Source organism: Peromyscus eremicus, chromosome 23, assembly GCF_949786415.1.
Source record: "Peromyscus eremicus chromosome 23, PerEre_H2_v1, whole genome shotgun sequence".
Classification (NCBI taxonomy): domain Eukaryota; kingdom Metazoa; phylum Chordata; class Mammalia; order Rodentia; family Cricetidae; genus Peromyscus; species Peromyscus eremicus.
Genome location: NC_081438.1, coordinates 24,652,361 through 24,677,675, shown reverse-complemented (window position 1 = coordinate 24,677,675; position 25,315 = coordinate 24,652,361). Strand labels below are relative to the sequence as shown.

At 47.6% G+C, this 25,315-nt stretch overlaps 1 protein-coding gene across 1 annotated transcript in view; it reads right to left on the bottom strand.

The window, feature by feature from the left end:
• Positions 1–3,882: 3,882 nt before the first annotated feature.
• Positions 3,883–25,315, bottom strand: part of Baz1b (bromodomain adjacent to zinc finger domain 1B) — a 50,692-nt gene continuing 29,259 nt past the window's right edge. Inside the window, exons 10-19 of the mRNA XM_059249784.1 lie at positions 24,436–24,541; positions 22,568–22,666; positions 20,962–21,139; positions 18,722–18,904; positions 13,289–13,436; positions 11,464–11,611; positions 8,847–8,968; positions 6,498–6,640; positions 5,373–5,476; positions 3,883–5,165 (exon numbers count right to left, since the gene is read on the bottom strand). Coding sequence (XP_059105767.1) covers positions 4,808–5,165; positions 5,373–5,476; positions 6,498–6,640; positions 8,847–8,968; positions 11,464–11,611; positions 13,289–13,436; positions 18,722–18,904; positions 20,962–21,139; positions 22,568–22,666; positions 24,436–24,541 — 1,589 coding nt within the window. The 3' untranslated portion in view covers positions 3,883–4,807. The remainder of the gene's footprint in view (positions 5,166–5,372; positions 5,477–6,497; positions 6,641–8,846; positions 8,969–11,463; positions 11,612–13,288; positions 13,437–18,721; positions 18,905–20,961; positions 21,140–22,567; positions 22,667–24,435; positions 24,542–25,315) is intronic.

Below are 25,315 nucleotides of genomic sequence, written 5' to 3'. Positions count from 1 at the left end.
GCATTATAGGTGTCCTAGATTGTGTGTGTGTGTGTGTGTGTGTGTGTGTGTGTGTGTGTGTGTGTGTGTGTTTTCTCACTTTGTCTCAAGACTGAGACCCACACCTCTGAAGTGGAACAAGGACATCTTCAGAAATACTCCAGGAACCCCTGGGTGCGACAGGGTTACTTCTAGCCCTAGCAGTGTCTTCCAGCCTTTTTGGGGAATCAGGTAAGCTGCTTTTTCACGCTTTCCTTTAAAAAAAAATAAGGGGGTCAAGGCTGCCAGGATGGCTTGGTGGGTAGAGGTGCTTGCCGCCAAGGCTGAGGATGTGAGTTCAGTCGCTGGAACTCACACGGTGGACGAAGGGAACTGACTCAGACCAATTGTTTTTGGACATCCACACGTGCACTGTGGAAAACTCCCTTCTAAGACACAAAGAAATGTGGTGTCTTTTAGAAAGAAAGCGAGAGAGTTAAGACTTTTCCAAGTCATCCCCTCAACTGCGTCCAGAGGATGGCTATCCTCATTCTCTATGAAGATTGCTGGGTGCCGGGAATGCAACTCAGTCGGTAGAGCGCTCACCCAGCATGCACGAAGCCCAGGGGTCCATCTCCAACATGGCTTAAAATGAGCATGTTTGTAACCCAAACGCTTGGGAGGTGGAGGCAGGAAGATAAAAATTCAAGGGCATCTCCCAGCTCCACGAGACTCTCTTTGGAAGAAAACAATAAAAATTAAAAGGGAAGGGGCAGGCCAGACGGCTCAGCAGGTAAAGTTGCTTGCCACGAAGCCTAATTTGAGTTCAATCCTTTGAATTCCCTTGGTAGGAGAGAACCAACTCCCACAAACCTCTGACCCCCCATCAATAGATGTACAAATGTTTTCCAAAGAATTGTTCGGCAAGTTAGACGCCTTGTCTTAAAAAAACAAACAAAAAAACAGCGTTAACAACATTATCAACAACAAAAGCCTTCAACAACAGCAACAAAACCATTTTTGGTAGTTGGAGCCCCAAGCTGTCTCTTCCTGTTTTTGGATGGAGGGAAAGATGGTTTGACTACGCACGCATCTGGGTAGCGGTCTTGGAGGTAAGGAGCTACTGACGTCAGTGAGAACCGTGTCCCTGGCGCCAGAATGTGTGGAAAGGTTTGGGGTGCTGACCACAGCTGTGAGAATAAAGGTCCACAGGGATGTGCACAGCTGTGCAGGGGGGCCAGCTGGCACACTTGTGTGTGGGAGGTCAGGAGAGCACCATGTATACCTGTCTGTTAAGGAAGCTCAGGCTACTGGGACCTGCCCCATCCCTGTCCCGTTAAGTGTGTGGTCGTCCTGGAGGTCCATTTCAGCCCAAATCGGCCTCTATCTAGGCTGTGGATGGCAACCAGGTCAAAGTTGGGGGTGGGGTGGGGGAAGAGATAGAATGTGGTGTGTGTGTGTGTGTGTGTGTGTGTGTGTGTGTGTGGAGAGTGGCAGAAGTCTATCAGCTCACTGAACTACACCAGTTTTTTCAGTGTGTGCTGGGGTCGGGTCTTATACTTGCACAGCACATGTCCATTGCGCCATCTCCCCAGTCCCCAGGCGAAAATCTTGATCACTGGGCCTGGATGTATTCTACACATAGGCAGCCCCTCAAAAAGTTGGCTTATTTGTTGTTGTTGTTGTTTGGTTTTGAGAGTGTCTCTCTACATAGCTCTGGCTGTCCTGAACTATGGAGTCCAGGTTGGCCTCCGATTCAGATTTGCCTGCCTCTGCCTCCCGAGTGCTGGGCCTAAAGGCGCACATCGCCACACCTGGCTAAGGAAGGTTTTAGAAATTGTTTTATTAGACCTCAGCCTTCACTTCACGTCTTCTTGTTACCTTGCTAGTTGAAGTGGGAGTAGGAAACATCAAACACCTCAATTACATGAAGTTTTCTCTGGGAGTAGCATGTGTATGCAACTGAACCATGATATGAACCAGACACTTGTTGCACAGAACGCTTTAATTTAGCTTTGCTGGGCTTTCCTAGGAAATTCTTTATAGAGTTTATTGCATGTAGAATACCCTCCACCTCTTCTCTGTAAGGAGCATTGGTTCATCCCATGTCTGACCCACAAAGCCAGTGGTCTTGCCTTGTATCTCATACAAGGGTTCTTGCATACGAGCTTTTAGAGCCCACGCTGGGAATGGGAAGGGAGTGGTTACTCAGGACTTGTTCATGGACCTGTAGTAGGATTTTGGCAGCCAGACACCTGGGAAGGGAAAGGCAGGAGGCTGTACTGAGGGAAGTACTTAATGGGCAACCAGTACACCGCTCTGTCCCTGCCAGTCTGTGGGGTACTTGGCTGTCTGTGCAGCAGAAACAAGACTGTTGGCTTCTAGAGGAACCGGGAGGGAGATCACGGGAAGCAGAGATGGGCAGTGAAGGGGATGCCTCAAGACTTCTCATCAATCAGGGGGAGGGAAGGCAGGCCGTGTCAGCATGCGCTTCTCAGTCCTGGAGCATGCTGAGAGACCCAGACCCTGGAGGCACTGCCCAGAGCTTTAGATGCCTAGATCCTGTTTCCCCTGTTCTATGGTGGGGATGTGTTTGGAGCAGGCCACAGCCTCTCATGGGGGTGGGTGTGAGGTGTATGCTCCAGGCGGGTGCTAAACCACGGTCACTTCCTGAAACAAGGTCTAAATTTCCTGGGCCAGCTTTAACTTCTGACCTTTCCTCAGCCTCTCTACAGGCGTGGCTTTCAGTAGCGACTTTAACATCCAGATGTCACTTAGCGCCACTGACCATACCCCGTGGCAAGAAAGGTCTTTTAGGGAAAGGGTGGAGGATACAGAACAGGGCCAGGATCATCACTGGAGGATGGCACGGCTCCACATCTCCGTGCCTGGGACATCAAGCACAGCTCTTTCTGAGTGGGTGAGCGGGCAGCAGTGTCTGAGAGAGCCGTTTCCTCCCGTGCTCAGGGCAGGCCAGGCTGGTGGAAGTCAGTAACAGGACCCGTAGGCAGGCCTGTGTCTCTGAGACCCCACCTGACTGACTGCTTCTGTAGGGTGACAGAGGCCCAGCAAGAACCACTCAAATCCACTGACTTTCCAAACTGAAGCAGAGGTAAAGCACGGAGCTGCAGGACAGAACTGCAGGAGCCAAGTGCATGCGAACTCCGCGCTGCTCATCTTAAACTAAGCCGGCTCCCGGGGCTGCCCTGCACACACCCCCCCCCCCCCCCCCCGCTGCCCCAGGAGCAAAAAGGAGTCGTCAGAGTGGCCTCTTCTTTATAAACACAAGTCCATAATGTTTATTTGAAATCCAATTTATTACAAGCCTGCCCTTAACCGCAGCCCTTCCTCCTTCAAGACGATTTGAAAAGCCACCATGCAGATGTCACTGCAGTGGAAATCCCAGCTTTCTGCTAAAACACCAGTTAAAAGCAGGGAGGCAGTGGTGCCAGGGATTACTCCAACCAAGCCTGCAGATGAAGGGAAGGGACCCTTCCTCAGCCACTGGACTGGGCGACACATAGAAGCCTCCTGACCTGGTGGGCTTCCTTTAAATAAGGAGAGCTGAGGGGCTCACATTTTCCAAATTCAAAATCGATAGAAAAGAAAGTTAAACCCTGTCTTGTACTTTTATCAAAATCTGGCATAAAAGGGAAAGCAGACTACAAACTTTTGCCTAAATACAACACAAGGCTAGACTGGCTACGTAGGGCAGAGCCGGCCCCCCACCTCCTCCTGTCGCTGACACCAGCTCCCGTCCACTGAGGAGATGCCCTCCTGGGAAGGAGCACTAGGTCTGCAGAGCGGGCCCTGGAGGAGCAGGCGCCCACAGCAAAGTAGAGTGCCACCAGGGCAGAGAGGGCTCCAACCCCAGATCCCGCTGCCCCCTGGCCTCTCTGAGGAGGGGAGTGAAGCGAACACGTATCATAGAAACTGTACTGTACATGTGCCAAAGCAAGATGACAATTATTTTACAAGATGTTCTTTATACAATATCACTGCGGAAACAAGCAACTTTAGTAACTACAAAAGTCAATTTAAAAAATTAAACATTTGAACTTCTTCCTGCTCTTTTTCGGCTCCCTAGGGGCTTGTCTGGTTTGTGGGTGGGCTGGGCTCCAACACCCCTCTGGCCAGACCCGTCAAAGCCAAGGTCATAGCATGATTAGAAGCAGGACTCCAGTCTCTATGGGAAGTGCCTTAGTTTGCTTTGTTTTTTAATGAGGCGGTGAGTTGGGTGAGGATGGGGAAGGTTTGCCACAATGGAGAGGGTGCTCAGGAACAGCTCCAGAAAATGTCCCTAGACTCTGCCATGATCAACTCAAAGCCCACACTGTCCCAAGATGCTGGTGAACACAGAATTCTGTATGGCACTAGCTGATACTGTCACCTGAGAGGGAGGAGGAGGAAGAGAGTGCGGACATAAAGAAATAAGACTGTATATAAATATAAATTCAAAAAGATCCACACCTCGGCCAGCATGGCCGGATGACGCTCCTTCCTACTGTGGGGTACAGTGCCCTCTCTGGAGACCAGGGGGCTTGGCACTGCTGTAAAGATGAGGCGGGAGGAGGAACAGGAGGAGTTGGGCAAAGCTCACAGGAGAAGCCATGCCCAGGCATTTCCCAGCTCTCAGGACTCAGGGGGAGGCCCTCTTCTGCTGCTAGCCTTTCTGGGCAGGGTTCCCCAGGCCAGCATCATCCTCCCCAAGCGCTTGGCATGACAGGCATCTCTGGATGCTACAGTCCCTTCCCCTCTAGCCCTCCCAGCTTCTTTCCTGCCTCTCCCACACCCCTCGGTGTTCCCCTCCTATCCCCCCTCCATGGCTGCCTCACTAGGCCCTGCCTCGTTACTTCTTCTGTCTTCGTCCCCTGGACTGTCCAACAGACTCTGAATCACTGTCCCCGTCGTCATCGGCGAGCCTATCAGGAAACTTCCTGCGTTTCCTGCGGACATAGGGGTGGCCGGGGAGGTGTTTATGCAGCAGCGCGAGCAGACACTGCTCTGTCTTCCCCATACAGCTCAGCACATGGCTGCCACGGCAGTTGTAGAGCTCGGCGTTGGTAAACACTTGCTTCATGTCGCTGAGGAACTCTTGGACAGATCGGTAGTTCCCACACGAGCACTTGTTCTGCATGGTCTGGAAGTCCATGGGGTGATCGATCACATCGTAGTAGTCCTCGGCCTCATCTCTGGTCACAGGCTCCCTGTAAGAAAACACCAAAGGAGAAACACGCATAGGCTGGAGGGCACTACAGACAAGGGGAGCCAGCCCCAGAATGCTTGCAGCCGTGACCAGTCAGAGAGAAGCCAACCCAGGGGCAAGGGGTGCTCACCTTCTGAGGGCTGTCATCCCCTTGCCAAGACACGTCTCAAAAGGAAGGGGCTAGAGCAGCCCGAGTGTGGGCACTTACCGGAAGGGCCAGCTGAAGCGGTACTTCACCAGTTTGTGGAGGATTTCCTCACACTTTTGCAGCTCCAGACTCTGCCTCCTCGAGCTACGCTTGGTCTGAAGTACCTAGCACCAGAGGAAGCAGAGTGTAAGAGTAGACAGGACAGGGAAAGAAACAAAACAAAACAAAAAACCTAAAAAAGGAAGCAGTTTCATCACTTCCTGGGGCATCAAGGTTGGGTGATATTCAAGATGGGTGATGTTCTCAGGTCAGAGACACTGATCACAGCAGCGGAGAGCAGGCAGCAGGTGCTCAGAACAGAGAGTGGCTGGAGACGGCCACTGCAACTGGACACTAACCCTGTGACATGGCTCCAGGATTATGGGCATAAACAAGCAATTGCAGAAAGTCAGGCAGCAGCTGACCCCAGCAGCCAGCTTTGTGGGGCAGAGTATGCTCAGGAAGAAAAGCAGGAGGTGTAGTTCCGTTCCTCAGCTTTTCCAGGCCGTGGGAGGAGGTGGCTAAGGAGATAAGGGGTGGGGCACCCTTCCAGGCAGCCACAAGCAGCTGGGACTCCCAGTGGTGGGAACCTCACACAAGGTACTGGCATCTTAAGGACTGTTCCTCTCCCTAATGGCTTGCTTTATATCCTCAAGTCCAAACTGGTCTGTGAAAACAAGCCAGTTCCCGAGAGCTTCCTTCTCCTCTTCAAGTTCAAGTGAGATCTAAAACTAAACTACAAAAACGACATCGACTGACAACAGAGGGGTGGGGGCGATGTCTCAACAACTGTGGCTGCAGCCTAACAGTTAGTGGCTCTGGCATTGCTGGCATTCCCACAGGGAGGCCCACCCCTCTGGGCCCACCAGAGACACATGGATACTATTTTAAAATCCCCAACGAGCTACAGGCTGCTGCTAACTAGGGGAGACTGTCTGAAGGCTAGGCAGGATGCCGGGCATAGCTGCTCCTGGAGGGCCTGCTGCCTAGTCTGCCCAGAGGCCCATCCATCTGCCGCCTCAGCCCCCAACCCAGGGGGAGGGGAGGGGAAGGGAGCCTCCCTTCCACCTGTCGCCTTGTGAATTCCACATGGTGGACTAGAACATACAGAATACAAAGACTAGAGGGAGGCTAAGGAATTCTTACCAGTTCATCAACTTCTGTGTCATCCACAGGTGGGGCCTTTGGCCGTGACCTCCTGGTAGAATGTGACTTCTTACCCGGTGGTCGGCCTGGCCTTGCTGCAGGGATGACGATCTGCTTGCCTCGGATGTTCTTCCGAGGCCTCACTGAAATAAAACATGGGCTCAGAGCAGGGTGGAGAGCAGCATGGTGTGAGTACGCTGGGGGAGGGGCAAGACCACACAAGCAAGCAGACAGTGACTTTCTGGGGCTGCGGAAGGCCAGGTCCCAGCACTTCTAGCCTGTCCGTACTTGGTTCAGTTATATTCAGGACAGCGTCTTTGCAGGAGTCAACTGTCAAGTAAGTCATCAGGAAAACATGTTTGCTAACATGGCAGCATGGCTCTCCTGCAGTCCAGACTTAGCCCGAGAGAATGCATGGACCCACGTGTACAAGGGAATCCACACTTGCCTTGTACTTTCCTGTTACCCTATGCTCAGTACCCAGTGTTTTCAGTGAGAAGTGCACTCACACAAGGGCCACAGCATCCTGCAAATCCAAGTCAAGGTCCTCTTTCTCATGTTTTTGAAAATCAAGAGGGTAGTTGAGGGCATTTCCCTGAGAGTCCTGCCTGGCATCCCTATAGAGAATAAACTTGAAGGCACTCAGACTACTCGTGTCTCTGGCTGATGACAGGTGCTCAGGGGCAGGCGAACCAACATTCCTTGGGATGCCCTTGGGAGCATTCTCTGCAAGGATTAGCTGAAGGCTTCTCCTCCACTAAACCATCTTCCACAACCTTTTCTTGCTAATACCTGGGGTGGGGGGAGATGACATGTGGGTAGAGAATGTGTTTAGCGAGGCAGCCATGTGGAGAACCAATGAATGATGCTTCCCATTCTATTTCTGGACCATGCTAACCCTTCAGCGGCTATTTTAAGGCTTCTAGCTCCAGACAAGGTTCATGAGGAAGGGGAAGAAGCTGACGCTCAGGTGCTAGGGCTTGAAATTGCACCAGGGAACCAACACTGGTGGCCTGGAAGGTTGAGGACATCAAGGGCCCTCAAGTACCAAAGACTTTCTAGATTCTTCTGGAAGGCAACAGCCCTAGAAGCCCAGAGAAAACAAGGGCCTCCACGGAGTAGAGGTGGGAAACAGCCACTAGCATGAAAATAGACTCAACACACTGCTGCCGTCAGCTGTCTTCGGATAATGTGCATCCATGCCATATGTCAGTATGAGGAGTCTCTTCATAACATCGGATGGCCGGCCCTGGCATACCTGAAGTCATACCTAGTGAACCAATAGTCCAGTGTGGTGGCACATGCCTGTAGTCCCACCAATGGGGAGGTATTCCAGGACAGCTTTGGAAATATGTCTTTAATCAGAGCATTTAGAAGGCAGAGGCAGGCAGATCTCTGTGAGTTTGAGGCAAGCCTGGCCTACACAGTGAGTTCTCATTTCAAAAAAGAGCCTGAGATGGGAAAGACCATTCAATAGCTGTCCAGACTGTGAGAGAGGAGGTAAGTTAATACAGACATGGAGGCCAGAACAGACATGCACCACTGCAGTACGAGATGGCCATCCCAAACACCTGCTGCTCATAGCATGGACAATTCTTCAGAGCTGCACTGCTTGAGACCCGTGGTCTACCTCTATGGCCTATGAAAAGGCTGTTGAAAGGCTGGCTGAAACCACTGGCTTCATCAGTACTCAGAGCCATGGAAAGAGCACCAGAGGATGAGTGGATGCTGTGAGCATCAATGATGAGCTCTCTTTTGCTGATGGCCATCCCAGAGAACAGACTGGGCCTTCCCAACACCCCTATGACTGAACCACAGGAAAACTAGCTTTCTCTTTCCAGCCCTGCACCGCCGGCCAAAGACCTCCCTGGCCACTGTCACTGTGCTGGATGGGGCCAGACCAGCAACCTTGTCACAAACATGCGTGAGACCCTCAGGTCCACTAACTCTTAAAGCAAGTGCTCTGCTGTTGGCTGATGCTCTGGAGACCAACCCACCCTTTCCCTGAGAGTTTAAAAGATATCTGTGTGAGCTTATGTGTACATGGACATATGTGCACACTGAGTGAAGGTGCCCAGAGTCCAGGTAAGCAAGGGTCCTAGAACTGGAGTTACAGGCAGTTGCGAGCTGCCCAACATGGACACTGGGAACTGAACACTGGTCACCTGGAAGAGCAGTATAGACTCCTAACTGCTGAGCATCTCTCCTTGCCATCTGCATGGCCCTTTCCCTGACATCTTGAAAGCCAACACAGACACACGGCAGTTCAATTGCCCACAGCCCCAAGGGAGAAGAGGAAGACAGGCAGCCAGAAGGACTGAGGGCAACGATGCCACCCCAGGCACTTACACCGCAAGCCAGCCACTTCATAGTCCTCCTCTTCCTCTTCCTCTTCCTCCTCCTCCTCTTCCTCCTCCTCCTCACTCTCATCACCTTCACTGTCCGCAGAGGTAGACTCTTCGGTGTAATTCCTGTGAGAGGAAAGGCCAAGGAGAGAGAGACTCAGTCCTAGTTACACCCGAGTGACACCCCACAGGATCCCGCCATGTCCACTCATGGACCAGATGGAGCCCACAGTGAGGGAGAGACCCTCAGAGTGTAGGCCAGTGGTTTCTACCGTGCTTCAGCAGTCTGCCCCCCTCTGCTCAGTCTAAAAGGGGAGATCAAGAACAAAACACAACCTCTACTTCTCTCCACAAACTGTATAAAAGACGATTACTGTTGTTTCACAAAATATTCGCCACGTTAACACTCCAGACACCAAAGCTGCCCAACTCTGGGGCGGACTGAGAGGACTAGGCGCCCAGGCAGGTGTTTACTGCACCTTGATGGCTCTGTTCCAGAAGCTGCAGACGACCACACAACAAAGCAACTAATCCCAACTAAGAAGAGCTGGTCCACAGCCTGTCTCTAGAGCAGCAGGCCTTGGGCCCCTCCACTGGGAGGTGGTGGAGGAGGAGAACTAACCAGCAAGACTGTTATGGTGTGGTTGGGATCAAACAGCTCTGCCCTTTACAAGAAAGACAAGCCAGTGGTTGTGAGCACACCCTTCTACAACCTCCAGTGTCAATGGAGAGCAACAGCAGCAACTGGGCAAATGTTAGGTGCCTTCCATGGTGTGGTCTGGCTGTACTGCTGCAAGTGCACAGCAAGGCGGCTCCTCTATGTGCAGGGCACCCGGCACACTGTTTGAGAACTGACAGCTGGGCTGCTCAGGAGGGGCCTCAGTCCAGGGGTACAGGACTTCTGAAAGAAGCAATGCAATTTCAGGCCAGCCTCAGGCAGTTTACCCAGCAGACAGTGCTCAACAGAGAAGATGCCAGATGCTGGGAAGCACAAGGGACAGAGTAACCGGGTCTGTAACAGGCACAGGAACAGGAGAACAGGGCCTCCAAAGTAAGGATGACGAGTCTGAACTTTCCAACAGCTAGCTGTCTTCTGTAGGCCATTCTGACCTCCACCAGTGAGAGGCCACAGATGGGAGGGAGAAGGGCTGATAGCCACCTTAAAAGCCTGAGAGAGATAGGTGGGAAGAACAGCAGGGGGCCACAGAGACCGAGGAGCAGGAGACTGATTCAAAGATAGCTGACAGCAGGTTGGTATTTGGCTAATTAATACAAGAAGGGAAGTTCATGTCCAAACAGATCCCAGGGAAAGGAAACTAAGCATGGATACAGAAGGCAATGATTTGGCTGCAGATAATCAGCAATGACCACCGGTAGAAGCAGCTAGGATATAAGCAATGGAGTAAAGGCAGGAGATGCCACTGCTACCCGAGAACAAAGTGTATCAAGGGGCTGGAGAGGTGGCTCAGAGCTAAGAGCATTGGCAGCTCTTCCACAGACCCAGGTTCGATTCCTGACACACATAGAAAGGCTCAGAACCAAGTGTAACTTGAGTTTCAAGGGCACCAGGCGCACATACATGCAGGCAAAATAGCCACACACATTAAAAAAAAAAAGGAACCCACCAGGCGGCAGTGGTATACACCTTTTATTCCAGCACTCGGGAGGCAGAGGTAGGTAGATCTCTGTGAGTTTGAGGCCAGCCTGGTCTACAGAGCGAGATCCAGGACAGGCACCAAAGCTACACAGAGAAACCCTGTCTCGAAAAACCAAAAGAAAAAAAAAATTGTGGAAAAAAAGAGTGCATCCAGAAGAGAAACAGACAGCTGGTCTTGGTGGTAAATGCCTTTATTCCCAGCATTTGGAAGGTGGAGGCAGACACATAGATCTCTGAGTTCAAGGATATCCAGGGCTACACAGAGAAACCCTGTTTTGAAACTGAAAACAAAGGTGGGGGGGGGAGGGGAAGAAGCGGTATTAACAGTGAAAAGCAGAAATGTCAACATTAAACAAAACCAGATGGCTGAGTGGATAAGAACACTTATTGCTCTTGTAGGACCCAGGTTCACTTCCATCACCCACACGGCAGCCTGTGACTATCACAACTCCAGTTTCAGGGGAGCCAATGCATTCTTCTGACCTCCATGGGTAACACGCACACACTTTATTTATTTAAATACATACAAGCAGACAAAATACTCATATATAAAAAAGTAAAATTAAAACCACACACCCCCAACGTACCCCAAACCAAAGTGAGATAAAGGCATCTAAGCTCTTACCGCTGTACCACAAATGACCAAGCTTTGCACTCAAATGAGCTTAAAGCTCCTTGGAAACACTCAGTTTGAGTAACTGAAGCTACTTTACCTATCAGCCTATCTGATGGCTAGTATAGCATGGAATGGCCTTGAACTTGCTTTGTAACCAAAGATGACTCAGAACTCCTGTCCTCCTGCCCCCACCTTCCATGTTTGGGATTATAGGCATGGACCACCATGGCTAACTTCTGTAGTAGCAACAGGGATCAAAGCCAGGGCTTGTATAAGCTAAGTGAGCATTCTACCAAGTGAGCTATCTCCCCAGCCCTCCACTTATTTTTGAAAGAAAAAAATTCTCACCTGCCCCGGGAATTTCGCCTGGCGGTAGGAGGCTGGCAAGCTGGACACTGCCACTCACCATCTGGTACTTCATAGAGGGCCGGCCTCAGACAGAACAGGTGGAAGGCTTTATTACACTCATCACACAGGATCAGCTTGTCATCTTCCCCTGCAGAGACAGCGCACACACATTGTTGGCGGCACAACAAACAGCACAGCATCTCTCTCTCTCTCTCTCTCTCTCTCTCTCTCTCTCTCTCTCTCTCTCTCTCTCGTTTTATTCATGGCCATGGATGTGTGTTCCAGAGCCTGGGAAAGCAGCAGAGAGCACTGGAGTTCCAGGGAACCGCCTGACCCGAGTTCTCCGCAAGAGCAGCAAGCACCCGTGAGGGTTAAGCTGTCTCTCCAGCTCCTTTCTCTTTCTTTCAAGACAAGGTCTCATCGTCTAGCCCATGCTGGCCTGGAACTTGGAGGGGGGGTCCTCCTGACTGCCTCCCAAAAGATGGGATTACAGGTACAGACCAAATTCTGCTGCCTCTTTGTTGTGCGTGTGTGTGTGGAGGCTGGCGGCTGGCGGCTGGCGGCAGGTGTCTCATTTAACAGCTGTCCCGAGGCAGGGTTTCTTACTTGAAGCCAGAACTGGACACTAGTTCTGTGAGACCCCTTTTGTCGCCACCTCCCAAGAGCCAGCGCAGGTGGGCTGCTATGCCCAACCAACATTTATGTGGGGGCAGCAATGGAACTACGGTCCTCATGCTTCTGTACAAGCGTTTTACCAACTGACCGATCTTTCCAGCCTGCTTGTTTCTTAAAATGCATTTGTTTTCTGAAAATAGGGCAATTTAGGGAGAATTCCTAACTTATCTCCTCAGAACTACCTGGAACCAAGGCAGGACAATTAATATTTACTAAGAGGTGGCTGGGCTCTAAGAGGAAGCAGAAGCAAGTGGATATTTTTGAGTTCCAGGCCAGCCAGAGCTACATAATGAGACTCTATCCCAAAATAAGTAAACACATAAAATAAAAGAATCTTAAATTGTGTGCGTGTGTGTTTTAACTAAAAGGCAGCAAAAATTAAGCAGTGGCTTGAGACTCTGCTGTTCTTCTTGGAACCCCAAACTATCCCACACACGTTTGGCATGGGTCCTGAGTGACTTGGTTTCTTTCCCTTTGAAAGTATACAGTATGAACTTCATATGGTTAACTCCCTTTCCCAACTTCCATCCCTGGTCAGTTTTACAGCAACTGAGTCTACATAATGCTTCACTCTTTGGAAACTGAGCCCTAAGCTAGTTTATAAGGTAGCATTAACCAAGGAGAAGTAAATCATTCGGACGATCTCAGCACAAAATATTTAAAAAAAAAAAAAAAAAAAAAAAAAGGGTTGTGGATTTAGTTCAGTGGTAGAGCGCTTGACTAGCAAGCACAAGGCCCTGAGTTCGGTCCTCAGCTCTGAAAGAAAAAAAAAAAAAAAAAAAAAAAAAAGACAAAACATTTCCAAATGCTCTGTACTCAGGGCTAAAGGATGAGGTCTGTGTGCACAATGTGCAAAGACTGCCCCCTGCTGGAAGCACCTACCTCTAAGATTTGTCTAAAGGACTGTAGATTTTAGATCAACTAATTTGCTCCTGCAGAAACTCTCAAGACTGAGACAGCAGCTGCAGCCATATACCGCAGATGTGAGCACACAGACTCACCAGCATGAGACTGCAAAGAAAAAGCTGCTCCGCCACACTCAGAATGTGTGTACACAAGGAGAGGTGGGGAAACTGTATACCAAAAAATTACTTCAGAGGAAAAGGATTTGGAGAATGGAGAGCCTAGTCCCAATCACTCCGATGCATACCTTTTTTCCGACAGACTTTGCACCTAGCGTTTTCTGCAGACATATCCCACTTGATACAGGCATCAAGCATCCCGAGTAGAACGTGCATTCTGGAAAAGGTCTGGGCTTCACGGATGGCTGTCTTCCATTTTTCCAGTGCAGAGGCAACCTAAGCAGCAAGTAAAGCAGCCTGGCATTATGACCGTGACCTCAAAGCAACAAGAGGTCAAGGAATGGGTGAAGACGTAGAGTTCTGAGGCTATCTGCCTCCTAGAGTTTCATTAAAACCCTCCACTTATAGAGCCCCCACCCCAAGCCTTCAAAGGTAACAAACAAATTCAGCAAAGATCACACCAAGATTAAGTGTGGAGTGGGAATGAGAAGCAACATGTCTCTTCCAGTGAAATCATAAGAATGTTGTATCATTTAGAAGTAGGAATAAACACCAGCATAAACATCAATGTTTGGTCTACAAAACTCTGAGATGGCTCAGCAGGCACCTTACTTTGCTAGAACATTTAAGTCCCCCAGCTTGGACTGCTTCCAGGGAGCCTCTGGTTAGAAGTGGATGGTAACAAAGCACACCATCAGTCCCTTTGCCCCACCCTAGAAAGACAGCTATCCTGACTCAGAAGGGATGGAAGGCTGTACAAGAAGAGTCTTTCCCAATACACCGTTCAAAATGGAAAACTTTGCTGCCTTGACAGAACACACCAACACAGGACTATTACAGGAAATAGCTATGAAGTACTTGCATAAGAAAGACAAGCAAATTCATGAGCGAGTTCACACTTTTGTTTTTTTTTGAGACAGGATTTCTCTGTGTGTAGCTAGCCCTGGCTGTCAACAAAGTCACAGAGATCCGCCTGCCTCTGCCTCCCAAGTGCTGGGATTAAAGGTGTACACCACCACCACCCAGGTGTGAGTTCACGCATTTAAATATTGTACAGTACCTCATAAATTTGCACAATTATTAGGTATTAATGAACTTTTAGGGGGAGGTGTTTAAAGACAGGGTTTCTCTGTGTAGCTTTGTAGCCTGTCCTGGAACTCGCTCCGTAGACCAGGCTGGCCTCGAACTCATAGAGATCTACCTACCTCTGCCTCCCGAGTGCTAGGAATAAAGGCGTGTACCACCACTGCCCAGCAATATTAATGAACTTTTAGAGTGTTTAAATGGGGCTAGAGATGGCAAGGTGCTAAGAGTACTTGCTGCTCTTGCAGAGGACCTGGGTTTAGTTCCCAGAACGCACAGGGTAGTTCACAACAACTCGTACCTTCAGTTCAGGGGATCCAACATCCTCCCTCTTCTTACCTCTGTGGGCACCAAAAACACATGTGGTACACATACGTACATATAGCAGGCAAGCCACTCATATGCATAAGATAAAAAAAAAATCTAAAAAATAAACACTGTGTGTTTAAAGAGGGAGACTGCTGGCACTCTGATTTGATTACTATCCACACAGTGTACACATACTGGGTTATATTACACACTATAAACTTTTTTTTTTTTTTTTTTTTAAAGACAGGGTTTCTCTGTGTAGCTTTGGTGCCTATCCTGGAACTCGAGGCTGACCTCGAACTCACAGAGATCCGCCTGGCTCTGCCGCCCAGGTGCTGGGATTAAAGGCGTGTGCCAACACCGCCGCCCGGCCACTATAAACTTATACAACTAAAATAATAAACACAAGTTAAGCCAGCTCTGGTATCTTGTAGGAGGCATGGAGGTTCTTGTGCTCACAGATAAGCACTAGGGAACCTGGAATGCTAAACACAAAGGGTTTTTGCTTCAAAAGGATGCACAACCCAGAAGGTAGCATGGAAGCAGACATGCATTCTAGCCTGGTGACATTGTGATATCTGTGTGGCCAGAGACCACACCAGACCCTGCCCTAGACCCTGTTTTTTCTCAGGCAACCTTTAGAACCCATCTTTATGTAGTCATCTCCGGTCTCTATTTAGCTTACTTTGTGCTCTATTGCACATATGGGGTGGTTAATTATCACCAGAAAAGTTTTGATCAAATTGTGCTGTGCTTAAATATGCCTAAAATAAACGATCAGTGTCAGACTCTGAAGTTTAAACTGACACTGTTACTTGGTCGTGCCGAACTACCTTCTTGTCTCCCTTGGACCATTACTCTGCTGGCTGTGGTGGTCGCAGAGACTCCCACAGTGGCTCAGATCTGTAACTTGGAGGCTGAGGCAGGAAGACCCTGGCTCTGCCTCCCGAGTGCTGAGATTAAAGGCGTGTGCCACCACCGCCTCGCTGCTATCCTGTATTTTCTAGCTTTTTCTCTCCCCTCTATCCTTCTATCTAATATTTCCTGCTGCTTCCACTCAAGAGTACTCTGGGGAAATGTGGGGGTGGGCTGGCCCCCCACAATATACCAGACTAGGACTGGAGAGTTGGCTCAGAGTACTTGCTGCTCTTGTAGAGGACTGCAGTTCAGTCCCCAGCACCCACATCAGGTAGCTGACAACTGCCTATAGCTCTAGTTCCAGGGGAGCTGATGCCTTCTGGCTTCTGAGAGCACTGCATGCTACACGCACATGCTGCATATACTAACAAGCAGACATACACATCTACGTGAAAAGAAAAAAAATTGTTTTAAAATTTAAAAAATACACACCCCTACTACAAAAAGGACCTGAGAAACAATCTCGTAGAACTAAAGAAACTGGAGCCCAGAAGAGAGACTGACATAAACTCATGTACCAGCCTGATACTAGCCAAGGAATCCTTGGCCCTTGCTAAGTGGAAACTTTCAAAGCAGAGGACAGTGGAAAATTTTGAGCTGTGGCAAAGCTGACCTTTGGTGGGAGCTGCAGGGCAGGACACTGCTGGTACAGAAGACAGCAGAACCACTCAGCAAGTGGCCTGACCGACTTTCCAAGAAGCTCTCCATCTCTAACTGTCTGGACCCTTAAAGAGCTTACATTTTATTTCAGCTCAGGGTTTAGTACACAAAGTGCCCTTAACGGAACTTAATTACCTGTTGGTCCTCAGGAGAAAGAAATAGCAAGGGAAGATGAGGCTCTTTCCCCTGAGAGTTTACCAATAAAAGCCTATACAAAGCTGGGTTAAAGGGCAACATGGCTCACAGGGTAAAGGTGATGGCCACCAAGTCTGACAATCAGAATTCTATCCCCAAAGACCTACACGATGCAAGAACTGACTTCTGCAAGTTATCCTCTGACCTCCACACACTAGCTGTGGAACACAAATGTGTATGTATGTGTACACATCCTCCCACACAAACACACAATGTATAAAACAAAAAACTTCAGTTAAAAACAAAACCCACATAGCATTTAGCAAACAGTGCCTCATAAATACGTACAATGAACTTTAGAAAGTGTTTTAAAGAGAGGAAATGCTAGCCACTCTGATTTGATCATTATACACACTGTGCACAGACTGAATTATCATACTGCACTCCATAAATTTATACAACTACAATAATAAAGAAATTTAAGCCAGGTCTGGTGGCTCAGTTCTGTAACCTCAGCACTTGGGAGTCTGAGGGAGGAGCTGTCTTAGACATCACATAGGTTATCTGGGTGCTAAAAGCCACTAAAAGCAACTCAGAAGGCCTGTCCCAGTAAAATACTGACATAGGCAGGAGGTACCATTGTGAAGGAAACCAACCCCTTACTCCAAATAATCCTCTCTGAATCATGTTCCACCTGTGGCCTAAGAAAAGTAAGGAGAAACACAACTGTGTACAAACTCTAGAGGTGTTTCGGAAAGAGCAGTAGTCTTACTCTTGAACATTTTTCCTTGCAATCACATATGCACACGTAAGAGGACTTGTTGGATCCTCTAGAACTGGAGTTCCAGACAGCTCAAGCTGCCATGTGGGTGCTAGGAATAGAACCCAGGTCCTCTGGAACAGCAGTCAATGCTCTCAACTGCCTTGCTAGCTTTGCAGCCTCTGAGAGCAGACTTATTCTTAAACTACCTGGCTGTGGTGATGCTTGCCTTTAATCCCACCACTTGGGAGCTGAAGGTAAGAGGATTTAGGATTCAACTCAGCTGGGGCTACATAAGATCCTGGATTAAAAAAAAAGCAAAGACCAGGCATGGCAGAGCACACCTTTAATCCCAGCACCTGGGAGGCAGAGGCAGGTAGAATCTCTGAGTTTAAGGCCAGTCTGGTCTACATAAAGAGTTCCAGGCCTGCCAGGCAGTGGTGGTACATGACTTTAATCCCAGCACAGAAACAGGTGGATCTCTGAGTTCAAGGCCAGCCTGGTCTACAAAGTGAGTTCCAGGACACCCAGAGCTGTCTGTCACATAGAGAAACCCTGTCTCTAAAAAACAAAACAAAACAAAACAAAACAAACAAAACAACAACAACAACAACAACAAAAATTAGATTTTTCCATGACAGAGACAAATTTCAATCTAAACTTCAGAACCCAGCTCTCATGCTGGGAAGCTCTGACCACCTTGGCAACCCTCACAAGTCAGCCAAGGCACTGCTCCTTTTCATCAGCACAGAAAGCCTGAACTCGTGATGGCTTGAATTCTTTTCTTCCCTTTTCAGATAGTCTCTGTGTAGTCCTAGCCTTGAACTCAGAGACCTGCCTGCCTCCACCTCACCAAAAGCTTGCACCACACCAGGTGTCTTGGGTTCTGAGATGGTATGAAAGGGATCTTTTGTGGTGATATATTGTGTACCAAATAAAATTTGCCTGAAGATCAGAGAACAGAACAGGCCACTAGACTAAACACAGATGCCAGGGAGTGGTGGCAGACACCTTGAATCCCAGCACTTGGGAATCACACGCCTTTAGTCCCAGTACTAGGAAGGACGCTCTGGCTGGACGAATGTATACAAGGCGTGCGTGAGGAGACAGGCACCAAGCCTTTTCGGCAGCAGCTCTTTTCGGCTGAAGCTTTTTCAGCTGACCCTTTCAGCTGAGGACTCACAGACCCTCAGAGGGTCGTGGAGACAGGTCTCGCCTCCATTTCGCCTGAGGACTGGGTGGTGGAAAACAATCTCTCTAGCGGCTTGTCCTTTGTTTCTCTGATCTCTTCAGCAAATTTTATTAGGGTGCACCTACATCACGACAGTCTCTGTGTAGTAGAAACCCTGTGTAAACGTCCCTCTTTTCTGAGCTGTGATGAGATGACACCCAAGTGCAGTCCTCTCTGGAGAAGCTGAGCAAAGAGCAGGGAGTCCCAGCAGTGAGCTGGGACAGCCCCTGCTACTGCGGGAACGAACTGGGCTTCACAGCCTACTGTAGTGATGACGCGTCCGCCCCAGGACACGCACTTGCCGCGTCCTTTCTACCTTAGTATACCAACACACAGAGACTTAGTAGAGCACACACAGGGAACTCGACAGCTTGTCCTACTACTCCAACCGCCTCCCACTTCTCATTCCTCCACACTCCGTCCCCTAAAGCAAGAATCCCCAGCTCAGACTCAGTAACTGCATACCTTTGCTTCCTCAGCCATCTTTTTCTCTTCATCCACTTCCTCACACTTTATGGAATCTTCACTTTGGAGTTTTCTTTTCTTCTGTTTGGGAGCCATGAATCCTTGCAGAAATTTCTTTATGACACTGGCCTGAAGGGCAATGACACATTCACCAAAATCCTTCAGTTTCTCTAAGGAAATGACCTACAGGAAAGAATTTAAAAATGAGTGGAGGCCAAGAGGACACAGAAAGAAGTCTGTCTCTAAACTCCCTACCATGAACTACCGCTGTCTTAGTTAGAAGGACTCCATATCTAACAGTGCCTCTGACTACCTCCACTTCCTTCCCCAGTGAAAGGATCCAGAACGCTGAAATTCCATCTGCTCCAAGGAATCCTTCCATTCAGTCCTTATTACCCAAGACATGCAGGACAAACTAAAGGGCTGAGGCATAGAGGGTGTGCCTAGCATGTGTGCAGCTGTGAGCTTAAACATCAGCACCACAAAATTAAAACCAGAAATAAAACACAGGCAAGAAAAGCAAAGACAGTTGGAGAAGGCTCAAGCTTTCGGCACTTTCTGGCTGAGGTCAGGCATTGAGCTTTCCATTCTCTGTCTCCATTAAACCTTTGTTTATTTTATGACTGAAGAAGCAGACACATTATCACAATTATATTCTTTCTGAAGCTGCAGAGATGGTTCAGCAGTGAAGAGTGTGTACTGTTCTTGCAGAGGACCAGATCCCAGCACCCGTGTCAGGAGGGTCACAATCACCAGTGGGATCTAGCACTTCTGGCTTCCAGGACAAGAACATATGCACATGTCCAACACATAATCAAGATAAACTTTTTATCGGGGAGTGGTGGTACAAGCCTTTAATCCTTTAAGCACTTGGGAGGCAGATCTCTTAAGCTGGAGGACAGGTTGATCCACATACCAAGTTTTTCACCAGCCAAGGCTACATAGTAACACACTGTCTCAAAAGAAAAGGGAAAATTGCTGTGGGATGTTCTGTATGGCAAATATGTTGCTGATTGGTCAATAAAACACTGATTGGCCGTTGGCTAGGCAAGAAGTATAGGCGAGACAAGGAGGAGAATAAAGCTGGGAAGTGGAAGGCTGAGTCAGAGAGACACTGCCAGCCGCCACGATGAGAAACAGCATGTGAAGATGCCGGTAAGCCACGAGCCACGTGGCAAGGTATAGATTTATAGAAATGGATTAATTTAAGATGTAAGAACAGTTAACAAGAAGCCTGCCATGGCCATACAGTTTGTAACCAATATAAGTCTCTGTGTTTACTTGGTTGGGTCTGACGGCTGTGGGACTGGCAGGTGAGAGATTTGTCCTGACTGTGGGCCAAGGCAGGAAAACTCAAGCTACAGAAAATAAATAAATAAATAAGCAAGCAAATAAATAAACAGTTTTTTTGGGTTCGGGGTCTCACTATGTAATCCTGGCTGGCTTGGAATTCACTATTTGACCAGGCTGGCCTCCAATTCATAAAGACCTGCTTACCTCTGCCTCCTAAGTACTGGGATTAAAGGCATGCAATACCAAGCTGGGCTTACATTTTTTATAAAGATTCATTTTATTTTTAATTATATGTATGTGTCTGCTTGGAGTACGTGCACAAGAGTGCAATGCCCAAAGGGGCCAGAGGTATCTGATCCTCTAGAGCTGGAGGTCCAGGTGGCTGTGAACTGCCTGATGTGGGTGCTGGGAACGGAATGTGGGTGCTCTGTAAGAGCAGTACGTGCTCTTAGTCACTGAACTGCCCCCTTGGCTCGAAAACTTGCATTACACACCGTGCATTACCATCTTGTCAGTTACATAAGGCATACCAATTTAAAACTATATAGTCAGGCATGGTGGAGTACACCTTTCCTGCCAGCACTTGGGAAGCACAATCAAGAGATTACTGTGTTTGAGGCCAGCCTGATCTTACACAGTGAGTTCTTGTGGGGCCACATAAACTCTGCCCGATAAAAAAAAGGGGAAGCCAGAAAGAAGAATAACTCAATTTCAGCAAGAGAAAGAATTGAATTTGGCCCATTTCCTGATAAATACTTAGCAAACAAAAGAGATGACAAAGAAAACAATTATATGCATCAACTTTTGCTCCCACACATATTATGCACAACACCCCCAAATGGAACCACGACCCGCTTTATTTTAGCAGGTAAGACAGCAGCTCTGGAAGTGACTCCCCGCTGAGCTTCTGGAGCAGCAGCGTTCATAGTCCTTCCCTGCACTCTTACCCGGGCTTCGAACTCTGCCGTCCCCTCCATGTAGCCAAGCCCTCCCTTCTGCAGCCTCGTTGCCACTTCAATAAGGTCACTCCTCAGGAAGTCCAAGAGCTCCTGGTTGCCGTCACAAGCTTTTAGACCCAGATTTGGCTTCCGAGCCAGATAAATGGAGTGAGTAATTTCTTGGTACCTACAAGAATTAGGATTAGGAAAAGGAGGAGTAAAGAAACATTTAGAGGCACTTCTACATGCCCCAGTAGCGAATAACTGGCTCTCAGTTTCTCTGTTGTTGATGCTTCACACAAACAGAATCATACAATATGCAGCCTTTCATGTCTGGCTTCTTTTGCTTAGCACAATGTTTTGACACCCAGGTGGCAACACAAACTAGTGCTCCACTCTTTATTTTTTATTAACGTTTATGGGTCTTTTGTCTGTATGTGTTCTGTGCAACAAGCTCTCCAGCTTCCGTCCCTTCTCATGAGAATATGCTGTTTGGACAGGTCACATTCTGTTTTCTGCTGATCAACTGATAGGTATTTATGGTACTTCTACCTCTGGTCACTTGTGAATACTGACAGATCAGGTTTGAAAGCATTTGTGCAATGCTCTTAACTACCATGGTTCACAGCTTGGTGCAGGGCACACACTAGCCAAAGATCAAATATGCTACTCTGGATCATGTGACCTAAAATGTGTATTTTATCTAAACAAACATGTTCAAAAAGACTACAAGTTAGGAGCTAGAGAGATGGCTCAGCAGTTAAGATCACTGGCTGCCGACAAGAGGTCCTGAGTTCAACCCCTAGCAACCACATGGTGATTCACAAACATCTATAATGAGATCTGGCGCCCTCTTCTGCCTTGCAGACAGAACACCGTATACATAATAAATAAATCTTAAAAAACAAAACAAAACAAAACAAAACAAAAAATTACAAGTTAAATCAACATCAAAGTTATAGACTTATTTTTGTAACTTTAATAGATTATCAACAAAAAGCCAGGTATGGTTGTACATAGCTCTAGCCAAGAGCTCCTTGAGACCTACACCATCACATAGAGGGTAGAGGCAGGAAGGTTAGAAGTTGTCATCTTGGCTATACAGTGAGTTCAAAGCTAGTCTGGGCTACATAAGACCCTGTTTCGAACAAGCTTGCAAGTTGAGGCTGGAGAGATGGCTCAGCCATTAAGAACACTGGCTGCTCTTCCAGAGGACCCAAGTTTTGATTGCCAAACATCTACATGGTAGCTCACAACCATATGTAACTCCAGTCTCAGGAGATTCCCCACCTTCTTCTGGCCTTTCAGGACACTACATACACATGGTAGAGACATACATGAAGACAAAACACTCATACACATAACATCAGTAAATTAAAAAAAAAAAATACACACACAAATAGAAAGCATGCAAACAAGCCCAAACCAAAAAAACATCTTGCTGCTGGGTACCATGGTGCACACCTTTAGTCCCAGAACTAGGGAGGCAGAGGCAGGCAGATATCTCTGAGTTTGAGGCCAGCCTGTTCTACACAGAGAGCCTATTTCAAAACCACATTGCTCAGATATTGACAATTACACTGAGAAGATGTGGTAAACAAGAGGAAACCCTTACCTTTTTTCCAGTCTCTCTTTAAGCTGACTTTCTCTTATTCCCTGAGGATGAAGGCAATTTAGCAACTCATCCAGTTCCTTCTGACTATCACACAGGAACCTGCAGAAGCATAACAAACCTTACAAGTTGGAAAAACAGTTCAAATCAAACAGTGTATGGAGTCTCAGGCTGACAGTGAGTGAGAAACGCAGAATTCCAGCCTGCTTTCCGTCTAAGTCCACCATTAGGACATCTAATTTACTATTTCCACAAGGCCAACGTGGTCTCCTGCTACAATACAGACGTTTGTTTGTTTGAATGTTTTCTGAGTTAAGGTTTCCCTGTGTAGTCCCGGCTGTCCTGGAATTTACTCTGTAGACCAGGCTAGCCCCTGCCTCTCGTGTGCTGGATTAAAGGAGCGAGTCACCACTGCTCAGTCCAGAGACAGACTTTATACCTCCTCATGCAACTTCAAAAAGTAAATTTATACCTCAAACTAAAATAGCTAAGATATAGGTGATTGCACCAAACATATTTTATGTAATCAAAAGTAGCAAAGATGGTCTCAAAATCTAGCTCTTTGCCTAAAGCAGAATTGTACATACACAGAGACCAACAGCTATTTAAAAAATGTTTTCAATGAGTAAAATTCACTTAATGACTGTATGTGTCTTAATTTTACTTTATACATGGTTTGTAAAGTGTAATCACCAAATTCAAAATACTTCATATTTCTGACCCGAAACAAGAGCATTTGGCAATGCTACATGAAATGCAATGCCCAGCAGACTTGATGGTGCACACCTGTAATCCTACCATTTGGGAACCCTGCTATGGCAGGAAGATTTGAGTGAGCTCAAAGCCAGCCTAGGTTACACAGTGAGTTTCAGACTGGCCTGAGCTATAGTGTAAGACGCTGTGTCTCAATTCTCTGGGATGAATTCAGCTCATAATATACAAAATTCTATTACAAAGGGTCTGATAGCTAATCTAGGTTGTCAATTGGACACAACAGGGAAGAGAGACCCTCAGGTGAGGAATTGCTTTCATCAGATAGGCCTGTGGGCATGTCTGTGGGGCATTTTCTTGATTGCTAGTTGATATAGGAGGATCCAGCCCACTGTGGCCAACACCATCCCAAAGCAGGTGGAAAGAAGGCAGCTGCAGGTGAGCCTGGGAGCAAGTCAGTCAACAGCATCCCTGTGTGACTCCTTCCATGAACTCCTGCTCCGGCTCCCCCGGAAGACGGCCTGCAACCTATAAGCCAAAATAAACCTTTTCCTCCCCAAACTGTTTTTGGCCACAGTGTTTAATCACAGCAACAGAAACCAAACAAGAACAAGCAGAGAAAAGCAAATCCTAAACTTTGAGAAAAATAGCTTGTTACCAAAAGATCACATTTGGTTTTAAAACAGTGAGTTTTGATTTGTTTCTTTTGAGACAGGGTCTCATGCAGCCCAGGCTGGCCTTAAACTCCTGATCCTAGCCAGGCAGTGGTGGCGCAGGCCTTTAGTCCCAGCGCTTGGGAGGCAGAGGCAGGTGGATCTGAGTTCCAGGACAGCCAAGGCTACACAGAGAAATCCTGTCTCTAAAAACATCAAATAAAAAAACCAAACTAATAAACCCCTGATCCTCCTGCTTCCATCTCCTGAGTGCTGGGATTACAGGAATGTACCACACACAGCTTATGAGCTACTTGAGATACAACTCAGGGCTTCACTCATGCTAGGCAAGCACTCTACCAACTGAGCCACACCCCTTGACCAACAGTAAGCTTTGATATGCAAAAATCAAGCAACACAAACGATCCTCAATGTCACTGTTTTAACTATTTTCTTCTCAGCATTGGAAAGGAATAAACTGAGCAAGCCAATGGGTGTTCCTGTTACCATAGGTTCTGTCCTTGCTTGGGCACCGTGGTCTCCACAGCAGCTTCTAGTGCTGATCCATGGTGTGCATTCACACTCGCATTTTTGCCTAAGTTTGCTTTCTTACCTAAGGAAAACGCAAATGTTAAGTTTAACATTAAAAACCCAACTCCTTGTTATAAACCTAAGCAGACTCCATGCCCAACCCCACAATATACAGATGCTGCCTATTAATCACAGAAATTGTTTATATTACTAAACGATTAAATTTTAATTAATAAAATTTAAGAACTATCTAAAACACTCCTATTCACGAGTATTCATATTATGTAGGACCATTACATAATATGCAAAGTTATATTATGAAGAAAAATGAAATTCCAAACTTTGAGAAAATACCTGCTTGTTTTTTAAAAAAAAATGTTTTTAGCTGGGCGGTGGTGGTGCATGCCTTCAATCCCAGCGCTTGGGAGGCAGAGCTAGGTGGATCTCTGAGTTCAAGGCCAGCCTGTAGCACCAAAGCTACATGGAGAAACCCTGTCTCAAAAAAATAAAAAACAAACAAACAAAAAGTTTTTAAAACAGTGGATATTGGGCTGGAGAGATGACTCAGAGGTTAAGAGCACCGACTGTTCTTCCAGAGGTCCTGAGTTTAATTCCCAGCACCCACATGGTGACTCACAACCATCTGTAATGAGATCTGGCTCCCTCTTCTGTGTACATAATAAATAAATAAATAAATCTTAAAAAAAAAACAAACAGTGGATATTAATATCGTCTATGTAGTATGCATGGTCCCAAACTCTTTTGTTTGTAGTAATAGTGACATGCAGTTCCTATTGGAAACTGTGTTTTCAAGTCCTTTCCAGGGCTGGCATTTTAGCACAGTAGTCTTAGACTT